The 23039-nt window shown below is 51.1% G+C and overlaps 1 protein-coding gene across 1 annotated transcript in view; it reads right to left on the bottom strand.

Moving 5' to 3' along the window:
* Nucleotides 1-1204: 1204 nt before the first annotated feature.
* Nucleotides 1205-23039, bottom strand: part of LOC144757082 (uncharacterized) — a 167960-nt gene continuing 146125 nt past the window's right edge. Inside the window, exon 6 of the mRNA XM_078646356.1 lies at nucleotides 1205-3817. Within this exon, the coding sequence (XP_078502482.1) occupies nucleotides 2243-3817 (1575 nt within the window). The 3' untranslated portion in view covers nucleotides 1205-2242. The remainder of the gene's footprint in view (nucleotides 3818-23039) is intronic.

Genomic DNA, 23039 nt, shown 5'->3' on the forward strand with positions numbered 1-23039 from the left:
CAGTCCAGTCCTATTCCCACAGTCCAGTCCTATTCCCACATCCCACAGTCCAGTCCTATTCCCACAGTCCAGTTCCCACATCCCACAGTCCAGTCCTATTCCCACAGTCCAGTCCTATCCCCACAGTCCAGTCCTATTCCCACATCCCACAGTCCAGTCCTATTCCCACAGTCCAGTCCTACTCCCACAGTCCAGTCCTACTCCCACAGTCCAGTCCTATTCCCACAACCCAGTCCTATTCCCACAACCCAGTCCAGTCCTATCCCCACAACCCACAGTCCAGTCCTATCGCCACAGTCCAGTCCTATTCCCACAACCCACAGTCCAGTCCTATCCCCACAACCCACAGTCCAGTCCTATCCCCACAACCCACAGTCCAGTCCTATTCCCACAGTCCAGTCCTATTCCCACAACCCACAGTCCAGTCCTATCCCCACAACCCACAGTCCAGTCCTATTCCCACAGTCCAGTCCTATTCCCACAACCCACAGTCCAGTCCTATCCCCACAACCCACAGTCCAGTCCTATCCCCACATCCCACAGTCCAGTTCCCACATCCCACAGTCCAGTCTTATTCCCACAGTCCAGTCCTATTCCCACAGTCCAGTCCAGTTCCCACATCCCACAGTCCAGTCCTATTCCCACAGTCCAGTTCCCACATCCCACAGTCCAGTCCTATTCCCACAGTCCAGTTCCCACATCCCACAGTCCAGTCCTATTCCCACAGTCCAGTCCTATTCCCACAGTCCAGTCCTATTCCCACAGTCCAGTCCTATTCCCACAGTCCAGTCTTTATCTCCTCCACAGAACACTCTGAAGTCTGGATTTATTTATTTTAGCTTTTACAGGGACACTGCAGGGAAAGAGGGATTAGAAGGGGGAGGGCGAGACGTTAGCATCGAAAGGGGAGACGGGCGCAAAAAGCCTTCTTCCCAGATTCATCTTATCTACTGGAAAACCGGTCTCGTTGAGGGAGACTACTCATGAAGGAAGGGCTGGGACGAAAACAATCCAGACTCAAAGGAATAAACATTACAAGTAACTAATACAAGCTGTAACTTTTACCTAAACAACACACTGCCTCCCTGTGCTAACAGACCAAAGAAATCCCTAATATGTCATTGCATGGGCTAAAACCACTACACGTCTTCCTCAAATCTGCATCGAGATTACGGTAAATAACATTACAGAGAAAAAGTGTAAATACAGGTTTCAAAACACTTTAATCGATTAATTAAAATCATAAAAGTTCATCAAAAATTTTACATTTCATTTCAAATGGGAGACCAGAAATAATTAAAAATGACAAATATCATAAAAGGAAAAACATTCTATAAAATGTAAATATTTTAAAAACAGGTATAAAAACATTATGAAAAAATCTGTACAGGGCTTCTCATTTTCTTTTTTCTAGCAGCTGCCACCAAAAAACTCACAATGTTAAAAATAACCCATGGGGTATCCAGTAGCTGCAGGTACATTATGGCTGGTTTGACCTGGAGAAACCCTTTACCTTTTAAAAGTGGTAGAATAAACTTTTTCCTAGGCTCGGAGTATCAGTCACAAAACAGTATAAAGTGTGCAGTATTTGGAGTGGAGCTGTGATCACACTCGCAAAAATAATAAAAAAAGAATACTAACATAAAATAACTTTGAAAGAGCTGTGAGTGGACCCAGAGCCATAAAAACAAGACAAGCCTTCTTTAAATATGGGGTTTGAGGTATGTACAGTCAAGCGTTCAGGTTCCTAGCAATGCCACAAGCGGTTCAGCTGCACAAGAGACGCCAGACAGCTACTAATGTAACTGTACTTATCAGAAAGTAGGAACATGACCTCAAGATTACCCTTTGGATTCCTTTTACTCGATAATATATGCCAATGAAAGATCGAGCCTATGTCTTGGGCCTTAGTGCCTTTTCGAAATGGAGAGGGTCTAGGGAATGACTGACTCAACACGAGCGGTTTACAAACAGCATTCATAGTAACATTATTGAGAACAGCCTGCACAGGCAACAGAACCGTGCATGATTGTTTCTAAAACATGGTCCGTCTCTCGGACCGACGAGTGTTCATGTGTGTGTATACAGCATATATACTTTAAAAGGCTCTGGGCATTCGCCGGCTTCTTATATTCGATAGTCTAGTAAAAGGCTCTTTGAAACTAGTTTTTTCACATTCATGGCATCTGTATGGTTTCATCCTGTGATTCTCTGCTGGTGGCATCTTAGGTTTGAAAGGTGATTACGGTTCTTCCTTTATGATTATCACATTTATCATTCCTTCTGTGGTGTGTGTTTGCTGATGGGTCTTTAAAAATGATGCTCTCAGAAAGCTCTTACCACATTCACGGCATTGGTACGGTCTCTCTCCTGTGTGTACCCAACGATGGCACCTTAGCGTTGAGGGATCACTAAAGCTCTTGCCACATTCATTGCACTTGTATGGTTTTTCTCCAGAGTGTGTCCTCTCATGTGCGGTTAGATGTGATGGTCTAATAAAGCTCTTACCACACTCCTTGCACTTGAATGGTTTCACCCCGCTGTGTGTCCGATGATGGCGCCTTAAAGTCGAGGGATCACTGAAGTACCTCCCACATTCAGGGCACCTGTAGGGTTTTTCTCCAGAGTGTATTCGCAGATGGTTTCTAAAATCTGCTGATCTATTAAAACTCTTCCCACATTCACTGCATATGAATTCTATTTTGCCAGTATGTAGTCGCTTATGGTTCCTTAACCCCTTCTGCGCCGATGACGAGCTCAGCTCGTCATGAGGTTTATCTGCTGTGCGCTCATGATGAGCTGAGCTCGTCATGAACTGCGGGGTTTTAAAAACTTCAGCGCGCAGCGGGAAAACCCGCCGCGCGCATGTGGTTAAGTGTGAGGAGTGGTTGAAGTTTTTACCGCATTCACTGCACCTACATGGTTTCTCTCCTGCGTGTGTTCGCTCATGCTGCTTTAAATGGGATGAGAAAACAAAATCCTTCCCACATTCAGTGCATTTGTATGGTTTCTTCAGTGTGTGTGTTCGCTCATGCTGCTTTAAAAGGGATGAGAAAACAAAATCCTTCCCACATTCCCTGCATTTGAATGGTTTCTCTCCTGCGTGTGTTTGTTGATGGTACCGAAGTCCTGATGGGGCTCTAAAATTCTTCCCACATTCACTGCACCTGTACGGTTTTTCCCCAGTGTGTGTTCTCTCATGAGCGTTAACATGGGATGGCCGAATGAAGCTCTTTTCACATTGACTGCACTTGTAGGGCCTCTCTCCCGTGTGCGTCCGTTGATGACGCCTTAGCGCTGAACTATCTATAAAGCTTTTTTTGCATACACTGCACCTGTACGGCTTCTCTCCTGTGTGAGTCCGGTGATGACGCCTTAGCGCTGAATTATATATAAAGCTTTTTTTGCATACACTGCACCTGTACGGTTTTTCTCCAGTGTGTGTTCGCTGATGGGTCCGTAGGTGTGATGAGTAGTTAAAGTTTTTACCACATTCAGGGCATCGGAAAAGCTTCTTTCCTGCATGTGTTCGCTCGTGATGCTTTAGTTGGGAGATAAAACTAAAGGTCTTCTTACACTTGCTGCATGTGTATGATTTTTGCCTTGGAGATATAGTCTTTAATTGTTGTATGTTTTTGCATACATCCAATGTCTGTTTCTGTAGATAGTTCATGATTGGTGAAATTAAAATGGAGGTATGCATGCAGTTAAACACTTTAGACCTCTGGGTACTGTGATAACCAGCGTACACTGCGGCCGTATCTATGGCTCTTGTTAACGCTGTTTGTACTTTGACATGCCCGATTGTACTTGAGGTCTTTTATCTAATGCCACAAGAGACCTCAGCTCAGATTCTTGAATGGACGAGGCCATCTTTCATGCTTCTTATGGGATAAAGTCTGTTCACGCATGAGTTCATCTCTCTCCCTGTCGGATATAAAAACATTTAGAATCATCATTAGAAGAGGCTCATATGAAAGTTAATTACATAAGATCTAAAACAAATCTTTAATACGTTGACCATTGTTTCCATCTCCGCTTTGAAAATAAGCAATATCAATAAATTAACTACTCACAGTTTACAAAATAAAGTAAATTCGACACTGAATAAATCAAACAAATGTCAAAATAATAAAGTTGTCTTCAATATTATCAGCATTTTAGAAAGATATCCAACGATGGCAGATTTGCATAATACATTGACAAGACATTGTGTCTTGCTTCTGACTGTACTTTGTCATGCTGTGTCTAGACACAACATGACACAGTACAGTTAGAACCCGGACACAACTCAGTAAGGAGATAAACATGGACGTACACACAGAGTACGTCACCTCTGAGCCTTCTCGTCCCACTGTATGCTTTGAACTAAAGTAGGGGTCTCTAACAAGTAGCTTGGGAGCTACTGGGAGCGCAAGTGTCAATAAGTAGCTCTTGGACATGGAGTTGAACATAACAGATGCTTCAGAGGGTCTGGAAATTGAGTAACGTTGCGTCCTGGATACAGAAGGAGGCAATACAACTGCTCTGCAGACCCTTGAAGTGACAGCTAGCCAAAACTCTGGCCAAACTCTAGGCTAGATCACATACACAAGGCGAGTTACACCTCTCGGCCTATAATAGGACCATTCATCAGACAGAAAAGCAGCCATCTCACTGGTTGTAAACCAGCCCAGCGCTGCTAGTCAGTGTACATGTGCGAGCACAGTGCTGGGAGGAAGAGCAGAGAAGCTTGAGTGCAGGAATGTAGGTGTGCAAGCTGCTTGGAAATCTGATGACCTTGTCTGAGGTGGTAACTAGTGTAATGGTTATTATATTTCACAGTAACGCAGGATGAACTTCATTGACTAGAAGTAGTTCTCTTTTTAGAGGGAATTTGAGACCCCTGAAATCTAATTCTTGAGCTTGTGAACGTTCAGTCTGTAGAGCCTTAAAATAGGGAAAGTATACAATTTAAACTCAAAATGCTCCAGTCGCGTGTGGTCATCCAATCGAGTCATAAGCAGGACCGGACTGGCAGCAGCGAGCACCGGGCAATCCCCTGGTGCGCCGCACGGGTGGGGGCTGGTTTGGGCCCCCTGGGGGGCATTTTTGTCACCGGGCCGTTTTTTGTAGCACAGCTGCAAAATCGGTGCTGTACCAAAATCGGTTGAAAACCAAAAACCGGGGCCGGACTAGGAACCAAAACCGGCCCCGGCAAAGAGCTCGGCGGCACCTCCAACCCCCCTTCAGGGGGCTGGAGGGCGGGGCCGACCGAGCAGTTTGCCAGGGCCGGTTTTGGTTCCTAGTCCGGCCCTGGTCATAAGCCCCCGCCTACGGAGTGCTAGTGGTCTTAAGAAGAGCGGGGTGTTTGGAAAGGTGGTGCCCTTCTTTCTTTCTTTTTGGCACTGCCAATGGTGGGTTTCACCTCCGAAACCTACTCGGCTCAGGCCTTTCACCAAAGCTCACCAATGACTGAAGGTGCGAGGTGAGCTCTGAGAGGGTGTGTGTGAAAGCAGTGGCAACAGGAGGATAACCTACCCACCCATGCCCACATCAACTCCCCCACGCCAATCAGTGACACTAGGCACCAGGGAAAACAGTTCGCTGAATTGCCCCAATAGTTTGCGACAATCACTCTGCTGCTCAGGGGTCAGTGTGGTGGAGAGGGCCACATCCTCCGCTGACCCATCATGCTCCTTTTCACACAGGAGGTCAGGGAGAGGCTCACTTTTCTCCTCCATCCCAGCATCCGTGGCCAGGAGCATGCCCACTTCGGACCTCTAAAAGTGGGGCTTCAGGCGGTTGACATGCACGACCCGCAAGGGGTTCCGGGAAGACCGCAAGGTAACAGGACTCTTGCGCTCCACCACCTCAAACGGTCCAGTCCACTTATCTTGGAGTGCACAGAGCTCCACTAGGGCCATAACCCAAACCTTTTGACCGGGCTTAAACTCAGAGTGGCATTCTGATCGTGCCAACGTTTCATTTCTTCCTGGCTGGCTTCCAGATTTGCCTCAGCAATCTTTCTGAAACGCAGAGTCTGGGTCCTGAAGGCCAGCATGTAACTAAACACATCCTGGGAATGTTTTAGTTACATGCTTGTTCCCCTGTAGGCTCCAGGGCACCCCGCGAAGGTCTGCTCCCTCCTGGACCATGGGAACTACAGGGGCTGGTTTCCTGTGTCCCCTACCCCATCTCTTTAAGGCAGGGGCCTGGGCCATACTTTCAGGCTCCAGGTCCTTCTGAACATCCTTACTGGCTGCCATGGACCGAGTGGTCACGCACGCCCACTCAGGCAGACCCAACATTTCCATGTGAGATTTCCTCCCCACTGTAGCCCACTGGGAGTTCTCTAAATCGTTGCCAAACAAGACAGTCTACCGGCATGGCAAGCCTCACAACTACTTGAAGAGCTCCTGAGACCCCCACCTCACATTGGCTCTCAGAGTTGTTTGCTGACACTACTGGGCAGAATGCATGGGGGACAACCTGCTCTTTGGACACCAACCGGGGGCAGACCGCTGTCACACTAGCTCCTGTGTCTCTCAGATTCTCCACCCTATGTCCATTGATGGTCACCCACTGCCTGTACTTCTTAGTGTTATCAGGCAGCGTGGGGTTAGGGACCTTCTCAAAGTCTCTTAGCGAGACAAGGGTCAATTCTACCGATCCCACCCACCTTGGGCACCCATCACCTCCCCTCCCAGGGCTACACTAGCAAGCTGGTGGGTTGGTGCACGGGGTGATGAAAACACTTTCTTTCGAGCATTTTAAAGTCTTATTAATAATTTTTCATGACATTTTGGAATGATTTACACCTATTGGCTTGTGTCTCCCTCAGAAATACTGTGTCTCCTGCGCACGTGCGCAACCCTGTCATAAGCTGCCCCTCATGATGAATCTGCAGAGTCAATCATAACACAACCCCTCCCCGTGCACGCACCTCTGTATCCCATCACAATCTGCTCAACACAACCCTTGCATCCTCTGTATCCCATCACAATCTGCTCAACACAACCCTTGCATCCTCTGTATCGTGTCAAAATCTGTTCAACACAACTCTTGCAGCTGCTGAATTCACCACGACAAGCTGCACAACACAAAAGATTTTCAAACCCAGTTCCAATCTAAACACACAGCCCCATCTCTTTCTGCAGGACACACAACCCCTGCAACATCATCACAATCTACACAACACGCAGTCCTACATTAATCTACAAAACACAAAGCCCCTGTAGCCACACCATAATCTGAACACACAGCCTCCGTAGCCCCATCACAATTTGCACACCACACAGCCACTGCAACACTATCGCAATCCACACGACACACAGCCCATTTAGCCACCCCATAATCTGCCAAACTCACAGCCCCTGCACCCCCTCACAATCTGCACAACACACAGCCAGGGGCGGTGGGTGACATTTGAAAGTGGTGAGGCGCAATGTGATTTGCATACAGCACCGTAGTGAGCGCGCGCAGCGCGCGAGCCCGAACCCCAAAAGGGGGGTTGGGGGGAGTAACCCCCCCCAAGAAAATTTTGGAAAAAAGAAAAATCTCAATTTTGCTTGAAAATGCACGAAAGCAGGAAGGTTAATAAAGCAATTGTGGAAGTGCAGTTATTACATTAATAGATGGCATAACATAGGTAGCTGCTTATTCAGTATAACCACAGAGCTTCATACTTTCTGTTCTATTACGCTCAGGTGCTGAATTCAGACTATAAGACTTTCATGAAAATCTCAGATCAACAATATTCACACCTAAGGTGGGAGCAAACGAGGCACTCCACACTTTTCTGGCAAAGAAACACATTTTAAATTACTGTAGGACTGGTATATACATCTGGCGAAACTCCACAAATAATACCTTTGTCGAAACGGGAAACTCAAGGTCTAATAGAACATGGCGAGAGGCATAGGCTAGACACAGCCCCTTGTAACTTCTGCACCCCTCACAGCCTGTACAGCACACAGCCTCTGCAGCCTTCGCATTTCACATAAGGTGTTGAATAATCATTTGATATTGTACACAAGACTATAAAAACATGCGTCCGCTGTAGATAACGAATTATAACGTATAACGAGGATTAGAAGGAAATAATTTCCGCCTGGACAGCTGCCTGAACTACCGCCATCCCATTTTCAGAAGTTTGTAGTTCGGCTATATAATCTCTCACCCGGAGCGAGAGTGGTTAATGTGTCCCTGACCTCCAAGGCATGCTTTTCGAGTAGAGCACAGTGGAGCTGTGGTCTTTGGAGGGTTATGTAACACAGCAGGTGGGGGTTTTAGTGTTTCTTCAATCTTGCCTAATCTGTGGTTATACCGTGAATTGTGTGTGCGAGGGCATTGCAGTTATTTATTGTCTTTGGAGGGTTGTCAGAGTCTGATTGGAGGCTGTGTTGGTTCTGTCATTGCAGGAGAAGTGGCAGTGGTGGCAAGGGAGAGGGTCCTTTCGAGGGCTCTGCTTATGCCTTCCCAGTCTGGCCAACTAGCTGCACGACTTTGAAAGACCAAACTACTTTGCTGACCCGCTCTATCCCATCGTGCCAGGGCCCGCTTTTTCCGCGCATGCGCTGCAGGCTCTAGGACAGTGGGATGCTCGGCATTTAAGCTGCCTTTAAAACTAGATTTGGGGCTGCAACTCTAGGGTTACACACATGTAAAACTTCTGCTGTTTACCCTATTTCGGGTGCATTGTGCTACATACAGGAAGTCAGATATAAGCAGCAAAGTCTACAACACTACAGGCAGGCCAAAGTTATTTTCATTAAGTGTGCTTTCCTGTTCACTGTAACCTGGGCCTCCCGCTCGTAGTTCCCTCATGTATCGCGTCTAGAACTAGAACCCAGTGCTGAACTTAAGGAATGGCCCAGTAGCTGGGGAGTTAATATACATGCCTGAGTCTGTATGGACGGAGGGGGCATAATAAAAATATTTTAGTAACTGGCGAATCCAGTTTACTGCAATTGTAGGAGAAATGTATCTGAATAAACTCCCGTGCTTATAAGTATCCGTGACAAATTCTGAATTGGATGGCCCCTACAGTTATCAGCATAACTCGTGTTGGACCGGCTGATAACGGATACAAAATGCCAGGGACTTATCACCTGGTTGAAAGAGTGCACTCCTAGAAATCTTACTGAGCAGCTCAAAGGAAATTCAAAATGTGCAAGAAGTGCGAATAAAACTATTAAGTGGGCGCAGAATATACGTTTTATTCGGGTGCACCCTCTGCCAGGATTAAAAACAGCGCACCAGCGACATCTGTATAGGACCTGAAGAAAGCCTTGTCCGACTATGTGAAGGACTATAACCCTCCGTAGTTTCTGCTCATCGTTTTCAGAACATTAAAACTGTGACAAAGAAGAATATTTTTTATGCAGGCAGGCTAGTGCGTAATCATTGGATTTTTTTTGTATCCTTTTAACAAATATATATTTTTAGTAATGAAACAAACGTGAAACGTTCAGTAGCTTGTCGATTACATCACAAACATAATCACTACATCTAAACATGTTGTTAATGTTCACCATCATGATGTTTTCTTAGAATATTCGTTTTCTAAACAAATAAATAAACAGATCCAACTAGAACAAGATGGAATAAAAGTTCTTCAGGAAAACGGTTTCATTGTTAATTTTAATACATTTCAGTTGGTCTTTGTGGGCGTCATCGAAAGACCTTTTATTGTGAATCAAAACAGAGTTTACTAACTTTTTGTCATGTGCCAATAGCGGGCAGCAGTGCAACAGGGTGGATAGGGCTTGGAATTTGCCCATTTTTGCTGGTAGAATAGCTCGATTGACAACAAACAGCCATGCTGAATGTTTAACCTTTAACCTTTTTATAGATCTGTCTTTTGAGATAGCTCTGATTCTTTCAGGTATCTGTGCATTATACCTAGAGCTACTGGAATTAAGCCATTAACCCCCTCCCATGCTCATGACGCGCTCAGCACGTCATGAGCCATGGTGGCCGTGTGCTCATGACGAGCTGAGCTCGTCATAACGCTCGCACGCAGGGCTAATTCCCCCGCTGTGCCGAGCGTTCCAGGAAAACGGGCGTGGCCGTGACGAGCTCATCTGTTCATGAGCACAGCGCCACCGTGGCTCAAGACGAGCCGAGCTCTTCATGAGCACCGGGGCCGCTGTGCGCACCCCTCAGCACAGCGGGGGGAAGTACCCCAGCTGCCAAAGGGTTAAACCGATTCTGTGGCATAACTCTACACATTATTATAGGCATTCTGCATCTGCCACATAATCCATCATCTACTGCATAGAACACAGAATTTAACAACTACACTATCCGACATGTTTTACTAAACCAATATCTCTAAATTTAAGTTTGCAACCTCTCTGTTCTTGATCTGTATAAAGTATCCACTATTCTTTAAAGTAAAATAATAGCTATGAAATGTGTCTAAATTAACACATACACCCCATCAAAGTACACCCCCCTCAAAGTACACTCTACTTCAATTACACCTACCCATGCCTATGACCCGTGGCTATGACCCATGCCTATGACCACTGACCCATGCCTATGACCCATGGCTATGACCCGTGCCATGGCTATGACCCGTGCCATGGCTATGACCCGTGCCATGACCCGTGCCATGACCCATGCTATGTGCCATGACCCATCCCATGACCCATGCTATAACCCATGACCTGTGCTATGACCCATGCTATGACCCATGACCCGTGCTATGACCAGTGCCATGACCCATGCTATGACCCATGCCATGGCTATGAACCATGCCATGACCCATGCTATAACCTGTGCCATGACCCATGCTATGACCCATGACCCGTGCTATGACCCATGCCATGACCCATGACCCGTGCTGACCCATGCCATGACCCATGCCATTGCCCGTGCTATGACCCATGCCATGACCAATTACTCGTGCTATGACCCATGCTGTGACCCTTGACCCATGCTATGACCCTTGACCCATGCTATGACCCATGCTATGACCCATGACCCGTGCTATGACCCATGACCAGTGCTATGACCCATGCCATGACCCGTGCTATGACCCATGCCATGACCCATGACCTGTGCTATGACCCATGCTATGACCCTAGACCCATGCTATGACCCTTGACCCATGCTATGACCCTTGACCCATGCTATGACCCATGCCATGACCCATGCTATGACCCTTGACCCATGCTATGACCCTTGACCCATGCTATGACCCATGCCATGACCCACGCTATGACCCTTGACCCGTGCTATGACCCTTGACCCATGCTATGACCCTTGACCCACGCTATGACCCTTGACCCACGCTATGACCCTTGACCCGTGCTATGACCCTTGACCCGTGCCATGACCCTTGACCCATGCCATGACCCATGCTATGACCCACGCTATGACCCTTGACCCATGCTATGACCCATGCTATGACCCTTGACCCATGCTATGACCCATGACCCATGCTATGACCCATGACCCGTGCTATGACCCTTGACCCATGCTATGACCTATGCTATGACCCATGCCATGACCCACGCTATGACCCATGACCCCATGCTATGACCCTTGACCCCATGCTATGACCCATGGCCCCTGCTATGACCCTTGACCCCTGCTATGACCCATGACCCCTGCTATGACTCTTGACCCCTGCTATGACCCTTGCTATGACCCCTGCTATGACCCTTGACCCATGCTATGAGCCATGACCCGTGCTATGACCCATGACCCGTGCTATGATCAATGACCCGTGCTATGACCCTTGCCATGACCCTAGACCCATGCTATGACCCTAGACCCATGCTATGACCCTTGACCCATGCTATGACCCATGACATGACTCACGCTATTACCCTTGACCCATGCTATGACCCATGACCCGTGCTATGACCCTTGACCCATGCTATGACCCTTGCCATGACCCACGCTATGACCCTTGACCCGTGCTATGACCCTTGACCCATGCTATGACCCTTGACCCACGCTATGACCCTTGCCATGACCCACAACCCGTGCTATGACCCATGACCCGTGGTATGACCCTTGACCCCTGCTCTGACCCTTGACCCATGCTATGACCCATGACCGGTGCTATGACTCTTGACCCCTGCTATGACTCTTGACTCCTGCTATGACCCTTGGTATGACCCCTGCTATGACCCTTGACCCATGCTATGACCCTTGACCCATGCTATGACCCCTGCTATGACCCTTGACCCATGCTATGACCCATGACCCGTGCTATGACCCTTGCCATGACCCTTGACCCATGCTATGACCCATGACATGACCCACGATATGACCCTTGACCCATGCTATGACCCATGACCCGTGCTATGACCCTTGACCCATGCTATGACCCTTGCCATGACCCACGCTATGACCCTTGACCCGTGCTATGACCCTTGACCCGTGCTATGACCCTTGACCCATGCTATGACCCTTGCCATGACCCACGCTATGACCCTTGACCCGTGCTATGACCCATGAACCGTGGTATGACCCTTGACCCCTGCTCTGACCCTTGATCCATGCTATGACCCATGACCCGTGCTATGACTCTTGACCCCTGCTATGACTCTTGACTCCTGCTATGACCCTTGGTATGACCCCTGCTATGACCCTTGACCCATGCTATGACCCATGACCCGTGCTATGACCCCTGCTATGACCCTTGACCCATGCTAAGACCCATGACCCGTGCTATGACCCATGACCTGTGCCTTGACCCATGCCATGACCCGTGCCATGATCAATGACCCGTGCTATGGCCCATGCTATGACCCTTGACCCATGACAAGACCTACGCTATGACCCTTGACCCATGCTATGACCCTTGACCCATGCTATGACCCTTGCCATGACCCACGCTATGACCCTTGACCCGTGCTATGACCCTTGACCCATGCTATGACCCTTGACCCGTGCTATGACCCTTGACCCATGCTATGACCCTTGCCATGACCCACGCTATGACCCTTGACCCGTGCTATGACCCATGACCCGTGGTATGACCCTTGACCCCTGCTCTGACCCTTGACCCATGCTATGACCCATGACCCGTGCTATGACTCTTGACTCCTGCTATGACCCTTGGTATGACCCCTGCTATGACCCTTGACCCATGCTATGACCCATGACCCGTGCTATGACCCCTGCTATGACCCTTGACCCATGCTATGACCCATGACCCGTGCTATGACCCATGCCATGACCCTTGACCCATGCTATGACCCATGACATGACCCATGCTATGACCCTTGACCCATGCTATGACCCTTGACCCATACTATGACCCATGACCCGTGCTATGACCCTTGACCCATGCTATGACCCTTGCCATGACCCACGCTATGACCCTTGACCCGTGCTATGACCCTTGACCCACGCTATGACCCTTGAACCGTGCTATGACCCTTGACCCGTGCTATGACCCATGGTATGATCCTTGACCCATGCTCTGACCCTTGACCCATGCTATGACCCTTGACCCGTGCTATGACTCTTGACTCCTGCTATGACCCTTGGTATGACCCCTGCTATGACCCTTGACCCATGCTATGACCCATGACATGACCCACGCTATGACCCTTGACCCATGCTATGACCCTTGACCCATGCTATGACCCATGACCCGTGCTATGACCCATGACCCGTGCTATGACCCTTGCCATGACCCACGCTATGACCCTTGACCCGTGCTATGACCCTTGACCCACGCTATGACCCTTGACCCACGCTATGACCCTTGACCCGTGCTATGACCCTTGACCCGTGCTATGACCCTTGACCCGTGCCATGACCCTTGCCATGACCCCTGCTCTGACCCTTGACCCGTGATATGACCCATGACATGACCCTTGACCCCTGCTCTGACCCGTGACCCATGCTATGACCCGTGCTATGACTCGTGACCCCTGCTATGACTCTTGACTCCTGCTATGACCCTTGGTATGACCCCTGCTATGACCCTTGACCCATGCTATGACCCATGACCCGTGCTATGACCCCTGCTATGACCCTTGACCCATGCTATGACCCATGACCCGTGCTATGACCTATGACCCATGCCATGACCCGTGCTATGACCCATGCCATGACCCGTGCCATGATCAATGACCCGTGCTATGACCCATGCTATGACCCTAGACCCATGCTATGACCCTTGACCCATGCTATGACCCTTGACCCATGCTATGACCCTTGACCCGTGCTATGACCCTTGACCCGTGCTATGACCCTTGACCCGTGCTATGACCCATGACCCGTGCTATGACCCATGACCCGTGCTATGACTCTTGACCCCTGCTATGACCCTTGGTATGAGCCCTGCTATGACCCTTGACCCGTGCTATGACCCATGCTATGACCCATGACCCGTGCTATGACCCATGACCAGTGCTATGACCCATGCCATGACCCGTGCTATGACCCATGCCATGACCCATGACCTGTGCTATGACCCATGCTATGACCCTAGACCCATGCTATGACCCTTGACCCATGCTATGACCCTTGACCCATGCTATGACCCATGCCATGACCCATGCTATGACCCTTGACCCATGCTATGACCCTTGACCCATGCTATGACCCATGCCATGACCCACGCTATGACCCTTGACCCGTGCTATGACCCTTGACCCACGCTATGACCCTTGACCCACGCTATGACCCTTGACCCACGCTATGACCCTTGACCCGTGCTATGACCCTTGACCCGTGCCATGACCCATGCTATGACCCACGCTATGACCCTTGACCCATGCTATGACCCATGACCCATGCTATGACCCATGACCCGTGCTATGACCCTTGACCCATGCTATGACCTATGCTATGACCCATGCCATGACCCACGCTATGACCCTTGACCCCATGCTATGACCCTTGACCCCATGCTATGACCCATGGCCCCTGCTATGACCCTTGACCCTTGCTCTGACCTTTGACCCCTGCTCTGACCCATGACCCCTGACCCCTGCTATGACCCTTGCTATGACCCCTGCTATGACCCTTGACCCATGCTATGACCCATGACCCGTGCTATGACCCTTGCCATGACCCTAGACCCATGCTATGACCCTTGACCCATGCTATGACCCATGACATGACTCACGCTATTACCCTTGACCCATGCTATGACCCATGACCCGTGCTATGACCCTTGACCCATGCTATGACCCTTGACCCACGCTATGACCCTTGCCATGACCCACAACCCGTGCTATGACCCATGACCCGTGGTATGACCCTTGACCCCTGCTCTGACCCTTGACCCATGCTATGACCCATGACCGGTGCTATGACTCTTGACCCCTGCTATGACTCTTGACTCCTGCTATGACCCTTGGTATGACCCCTGCTATGACCCTTGACCCATGCTATGACCCATGACCCGTGCTATGACCCCTGCTATGACCCTTGACCCATGCTATGACCCATGACCCGTGCTATGACCCTTGCCATGACCCTTGACCCATGCTATGACCCATGACATGACCCACGATATGACCCTTGACCCATGCTATGACCCATGACCCGTGCTATGACCCTTGACCCATGCTATGACCCTTGCCATGACCCACGCTGACCCTTGACCCGTGCTATGACCCTTGACCCGTGCTATGACCCTTGACCCATGCTATGACCCTTGCCATGACCCACGCTATGACCCTTGACCCGTGCTATGACCCATGAACCGTGGTATGACCCTTGACCCCTGCTCTGACCCTTGATCCATGCTATGACCCATGACCCGTGCTATGACTCTTGACCCCTGCTATGACTCTTGACTCCTGCTATGACCCTTGGTATGACCCCTGCTATGACCCTTGACCCATGCTATGACCCATGACCCGTGCTATGACCCCTGCTATGACCCTTGACCCATGCTAAGACCCATGACCCGTGCTATGACCCATGACCTGTGCCTTGACCCATGCCATGACCCGTGCCATGATCAATGACCCGTGCTATGGCCCATGCTATGACCCTTGACCCATGCTATGACCCATGACAAGACCTACGCTATGACCCTTGACCCATGCTATGACCCTTGACCCATGCTATGACCCTTGCCATGACCCACGCTATGACACTTGACCCGTGCTATGACCCTTGACCCATGCTATGACCCTTGACCCGTGCTATGACCCTTGACCCATGCTATGACCCTTGCCATGACCCACGCTATGACCCTTGACCCGTGCTATGACCCATGACCCGTGGTATGACCCTTGACCCCTGCTCTGACCCTTGACCCATGCTATGACCCATGACCCGTGCTATGACCCATGACCCGTGCTATGACTCTTGACTCCTGCTATGACCCTTGGTATGACCCCTGCTATGACCATTGACCCATGCTATGACCCCTGCTATGACCCTTGACCCATGCTATGACCCATGACCCGTGCTATGACCCATGCCATGACCCTTGACCCATGCTATGACCCATGACATGACCCATGCTATGACCCTTGACCCATGCTATGACCCTTGACCCATACTATGACCCATGACCCGTGCTATGACCCTTGACCCACGCTATGACCCTTGAACTGTGCTATGACCCTTGACCTGTGCTATGACCCATGGTATGATCCTTGACCCATGCTCTGACCCTTGACCCATGCTATGACCCTTGACCCGTGCTATGACTCTTGACCCCTGCTATGACTCTTGACTCCTGCTATGACCCTTGGTATGACCCCTGCTATGACCCTTGACCAATGCTATGACCCATGACCCGTGCTATGACCCCTGCTATGACCCTTGACCCATGCTATGACCCATGACCCGTGCTATGACCCGTGCTATGACCCATGCCATGACCCTTGACCCATGCTATGACCCATGACATGACCCACGCTATGACCCTTGACCCATGCTATGACCCTTGACCCATGCTATGACCCATGACCCGTGCTATGACCCATGACCCGTGCTATGACCCTTGCCATGACCCACGCTATGACCCTTGACCCGTGCTATGACCCTTGACCCACGCTATGACCCTTGACCCACGCTATGACCCTTGACCCGTGCTATGACCCTTGACCCATGCCATGACCCTTGCCATGACCCCTGCTCTGACCCTTGCTATGACCCATGACATGACCCTTGACCCCTGCTCTGACCCGTGACCCATGCTATGACCCGTGCTATGACTCGTGACCCCTGCTATGACTCTTGACTCCTGCTATGACCCTTGGTATGACCCCTGCTATGACCCTTGACCCATGCTATGACCCATGACCCGTGCTATGACCCCTGCTATGACCCTTGACCCATGCTATGACCCATGACCCGTGCTATGACCTATGACCCATGCCATGACCCGTGCCATGATCAATGACCCGTGCTATGACCCATGCTATGACCCTAGACCCATGCTATGACCCTTGACCCATGCTATGACCCATGACATGACCCACGCTATGACCCTTGACCCATGCTATGACCCTTGACCCGTGCTATGACCCTTGACCCGTGCTATGACCCTTGACCCGTGCTATGACCCTTGACCCGTGCTATGACCCATGACCCGTGCTATGACTCTTGACCCCTGCTATGACTCTTGACCCCTGCTATGACTCTTGACCCCTGCTATGACCCTTGGTATGAGCCCTGCTATGACCCTTGACCCATGCTATGACCCATGACCCGTGGTATGACCCTTGACCCCTGCTCTGACCCTTGACCCATGCTATGACCCATGACCAGTGCTATGACTCTTGACCCCTGCTATGACTCTTGATCCCTGCTATGACCCTTGGTATGACCGCTGCTATGACCCTTGACCCATGCTATGACCCATGACCTGTGCTATGACCCCTGCTATGACCCTTGACCCATGCTATGACCCATGACCCGTGCTATGACTCTTGACCCCTGCTATGACTCTTGACTCCTGCTATGACCCTTGGTATGACCCCTGCTATGACCCTTGACCCATGCTATGACCCTTGACCCATGCTATGACCCATGACCCGTGCTATGACCCATGACATGACCCTTGCCATGACCCACGCTATGACCCTTGACCCGTGCTATGACCCTTGAACCGTGCTATGACCCTTGACCCATGCTATGACCCATGCTATGACCCTTGCCATGACCCACGCTATGACCCTTGACCCGTGCTATGACCCATGACCCGTGCTATGACCCCTGCTCTGACCCTTGACCCATGCTATGACCCATGACCCGTGCTATGACTCTTGACCCCTGCTATGACTCTTGACTCCTGCTATGACCCTTGGTATGACCCCTGCTATGACCCTTGACCCATGCTATGACCCATGACCCGTGCTATGACCCCTGCTATGACCCTTGACCCATGCTATGACCCATGACCCGTGCTATGACCCATGCCATGACCCTTGACCCATGCTATGACCCATGACATGACCCACGCTATGACCCTTGACCCATGCTATGACCCTTGACCCATGCTATGACCCATGACCCGTGCTATGTCCCTTGACCCATGATATGACCCTTGCCATGACCCACGCTATGACCCTTGACCCGTGCTATGACCCTTGACCCACGCTATGACCCTTGAACCATGCTATGACCCTTGACCCGTGCTATGACCCTTGCCATGACCCCTGCTCTGACCCTTGACCCGTGCTATGACCCATGACCCGTGGTATGACCCATGACCCGTGGTATGACCCTGACCCATGACCCGTGCTATGACTCTTGACCCCTGCTATGACTCTTGACTCCTGCTATGACCCTTGGTATGACCCCTGCTATGACCCTTGACCCATGCTATGACCCATGACCTGTGCTATGACCCCTGCTATGACCCTTGACCCATGCTATGACCCATGACCAGTGCTATGACCCATGACCCGTGCTATGACCCATGCCATGACCCTAGACCCATGCTATGACCCTTGACCCGTGGTATGACCCTTGACCCCTGCTCTGACCCTGACCCATGACCCGTGCTATGACTCTTGACCCCTGCTATGACTCTTGACTCCTGCTATGACCCTTGGTATGACCCCTGCTATGACCCTTGACCCATGCTATGACCCATGACCTGTGCTATGACCCCTGCTATGACCCTTGACCCATGCTATGACCCCTGACCCGTGCTATGACCCATGCCATGACCCTAGACCCATGCTATGACCCTTGACCCATGCTATGACCCATGACATGACCCACACTATGACCCTTGACCCATGCTATGACCCTTGACCCATGCTATGACCCTTGACCCGTGCTATGACCCTTGACCCGTGCTATGACTCTTGCCATGACCCACGCTATGACCCTTGACCCGTGCTATGACCCATGACCCATGGTATGACCCTTGACCCCTGCTCTGACCCTTGACCCATGCTATGACCCATGACCCGTGCTATGACCCATGACCCCTGCTATGACTCTTGGTATGAGCCCTGCTATGACCCTTGACCCATGACCCGTGCTATGACCCCTGCTGACTCTTGACTCCTGCTATGACCCATGACCCGTGCTATGACCCATGACCCGTGCCTTGACCCATGCCATGACCCGTGCCATGATCAATGACCCGTGCTATGACCCATGCTATGACCATAGACCCATGCCATGACCCATGCTATGACCCATGACATGACCCATGCTATGACCCTTGACCCATGCTATGACCCTTGACCCATGCTATGACCCATGCTATGACCCTTGCCATGACCCCTGCTATGACCCATGACCCGTGCTATGACCCTTGACCCATGCTATGACCCATGACCCGTGCTATGACCCTTGACCCATGCTATGACCCTTGACCCATGCTATGACCCTTGCCATGACCCACGCTATGACCCTTGACCCCTGCTATGACCCATGACCCGTGCTATGACCCTTGACCCATGCTATGACCCATGACCCCTGCTATGACCCTTGACCCATGCTATGACCCATGACCCGTGCTATGACCCTTGACCCATGCTATGACCCATGACCCGTGCTATGACCTATGACCCATGCCATGACCCGTGCTATGACCCATGCCATGATCAATGACCCGTGCTATGTCCCATGCTATGACCCTAGACCCATGCTATGACCCTTGACCCATGCTATGACCCATGACATGACCCACGCTATGACCCTTGACCCATGCTATGACCCTTGACCCGTGCTATGACCCTTGACCCGTGCTATGACCCTTGACCCGTGCTATGACCCTTGACCCGTGCTATGACCCATGACCCGTGCTATGACCCATGACCCGTGCTATGACCCATGACCCGTGCTATGACTCTTGACCCCTGCCATGACTCTTGACCCCTGCTATGACCCTTGGTATGAGCCCTGCTATGACCCTTGACCCATGCTATGACCCATGACCCGTGCTATGACCCCTGCTATGACCCTTGACCCATGCTATAACCCATGACCCGTGCTATGACCCATGACCCGTGCCTTGACCCATGCCATGACCCGTGCCATGATCAATGACCCGTGCTATGACCCATGCTATGACCATAGACCCATGCTATGACCCTTGACCCATGCTATGACCCATGACATGACCCAGGCTATGACCCTTGACCAGTGCTATGACCCTTGACCCATGGTATGACCCTTGCCATGACCCACGCTATGACCCTTGACCCGTGCTATGACCCTTGACCCACGCTATGACCCTTGACCCATGCTATGACCCTTGCCATGACCCACGCTATGACCCTTGACCCGTGCTATGACCCATGACCCGTGGTATGACCCTTGACCCCTGCTCTGACCCTTGACCCATGCTATGACCCATGACCCGTGCTATGACTCTTGACCCCTGCTATGACTCTTGACCCCTGCTATGACCCTTGGTATGACCCCTGCTATGACCCTTGACCCATGCTATGACCATTGACCTGTGCTATGACCCCTGCTATGACCCTTGACCCATGCTATGACCCATGACCCGTGCTATGACTCTTGACCCCTGCTATGACTCTTGACTCCTGCTATGACCCTTGGTATGACCCCTGCTATGACCCTTGACCCATGCTATGACCCTTGACCCATGCTATGACCCTTGACCCATGCTATGACCCATGACCCGTGCTATGACCCATGACATAACCCTTGCCATGACCCACGCTATGACCCTTGACCCGTGCTATGACCCTTGAACCGTGCTATGACCCTTGACCCATGCTATGACCCATGCTATGACCCTTGCCATGACCCACGCTATGACCCTTGACCCGTGCTATGACCCATGACCCGTGCTATGACCCCTGCTCTGACCCTTGACCCATGCTATGACCCATGACCCGTGCTATGACTCTTGACCCCTGCTATGACTCTTGACTCCTGCTATGACCCTTGGTATGACCCCTGCTATGACCCTTGACCCATGCTATGACCCATGACCCGTGCTATGACCCCTGCTATGACCCTTGACCCATGCTATGACCCATGACCCGTGCTATGACCCATGCCATGACCCACGCTATGACCCTTGACCCATGCTATGACCCATGACCCGTGCTATGTCCCTTGACCCATGCTATGACCCTTGCCATGACCCACGCTATGACCCTTGACCCGTGCTATGACCCTTGACCCACGCTATGACCCTTGAACCGTGCTATGACCCTTGACCCGTGCTATGACCCTTGACCCATGCTATGACCCTTGCCATGACCCCTGCTCTGACCCTTGACCCGTGCTATGACCCATGACCCGTGGTATGACCCTTGACCCCTGCTCTGACCCTGACCCATGACCCGTGCTATGACTCTTGACCCCTGCTATGACTCTTGACTCCTGCTATGACCCTTGGTATGACCCCTGCTATGACCCTTGACCCATGCTATGACCCATGACCTGTGCTATGACCCCCGCTATGACCCTTGACCCATGCTATGACCCATGACCCGTGCTATGACCCATGACCCGTGCTATGACCCATGCCATGACCCTAGACCCATGCTATGACCCTTGACCCGTGGTATGACCCTTGACCCCTGCTCTGACCCTGACCCATGACCCGTGCTATGACTCTTGACCCCTGCTATGACTCTTGACTCCTGCTATGACCCTTGGTATGACCCCTGCTATGACCCTTGACCCATGCTATGACCCATGACCTGTGCTATGACCCCTGCTATGACCCTTGACCCATGCTATGACCCATGACCCGTGCTATGACCCCTGACCCGTGCTATGACCCATGCCATGACCCTAGACCCATGCTATGACCCTTGACCCATGCTATGACCCATGACATGACCCACGCTATGACCCTTGACCCATGCTATGACCCTTGACCCATGCTATGACCCTTGACCCGTGCTATGACCCGTGCTATGACCCTTGACCCGTGCTATGACTCTTGCCATGACCCACGCTATGACCCATGACCCGTGCTATGACCCATGACCCATGGTATGACCCTTGACCCCTGCTCTGACCCTTGACCCATGCTATAACCCATGACCCGTGCTATGACCCATGACCCCTGCTATGACTCTTGGTATGAGCCCTGCTATGACCCTTGACCCATGACCCGTGCTATGACCCCTGCTATGACTCTTGACTCCTGCTATGACCCATGACCCGTGCTATGACCCATGACCCGTGCCTTGACCCATGCCATGACCCGTGCCATGATCAATGACCCGTGCTATGACCCATGCTATGACCATAGACCCATGCCATGACCCTTGACCCATGCTATGACCCATGACATGACCCATGCTATGACCCTTGACCCATGCTATGACCCTTGCCATGACCCCTGCTATGACCCATGACCCGTGCTATGACCCTTGACCCATGCTATGACCCATGACCCGTGCTATGACCCTTGACCCATGCTATGACCCTTGCCATGACCCACGCTATGACCCTTGACCCCTGCTATGACCCATGACCCGTGCTATGACCCTTGACCCATGCTATGACCCATGACCCCTGCTATGACCCTTGACCCATGCTATGACCCATGACCCGTGCTATGACCCTTGACCCATGCTATGACCCATGACCTGTGCTATGACCTATGACCCATGCCATGACCTGTGCTATGACCCATGCCATGACCCGTGCCA

Source organism: Lissotriton helveticus, chromosome 1_1 (genome assembly GCF_964261635.1).
Source record: "Lissotriton helveticus chromosome 1_1, aLisHel1.1, whole genome shotgun sequence".
Classification (NCBI taxonomy): Eukaryota; Metazoa; Chordata; class Amphibia; order Caudata; family Salamandridae; genus Lissotriton; species Lissotriton helveticus.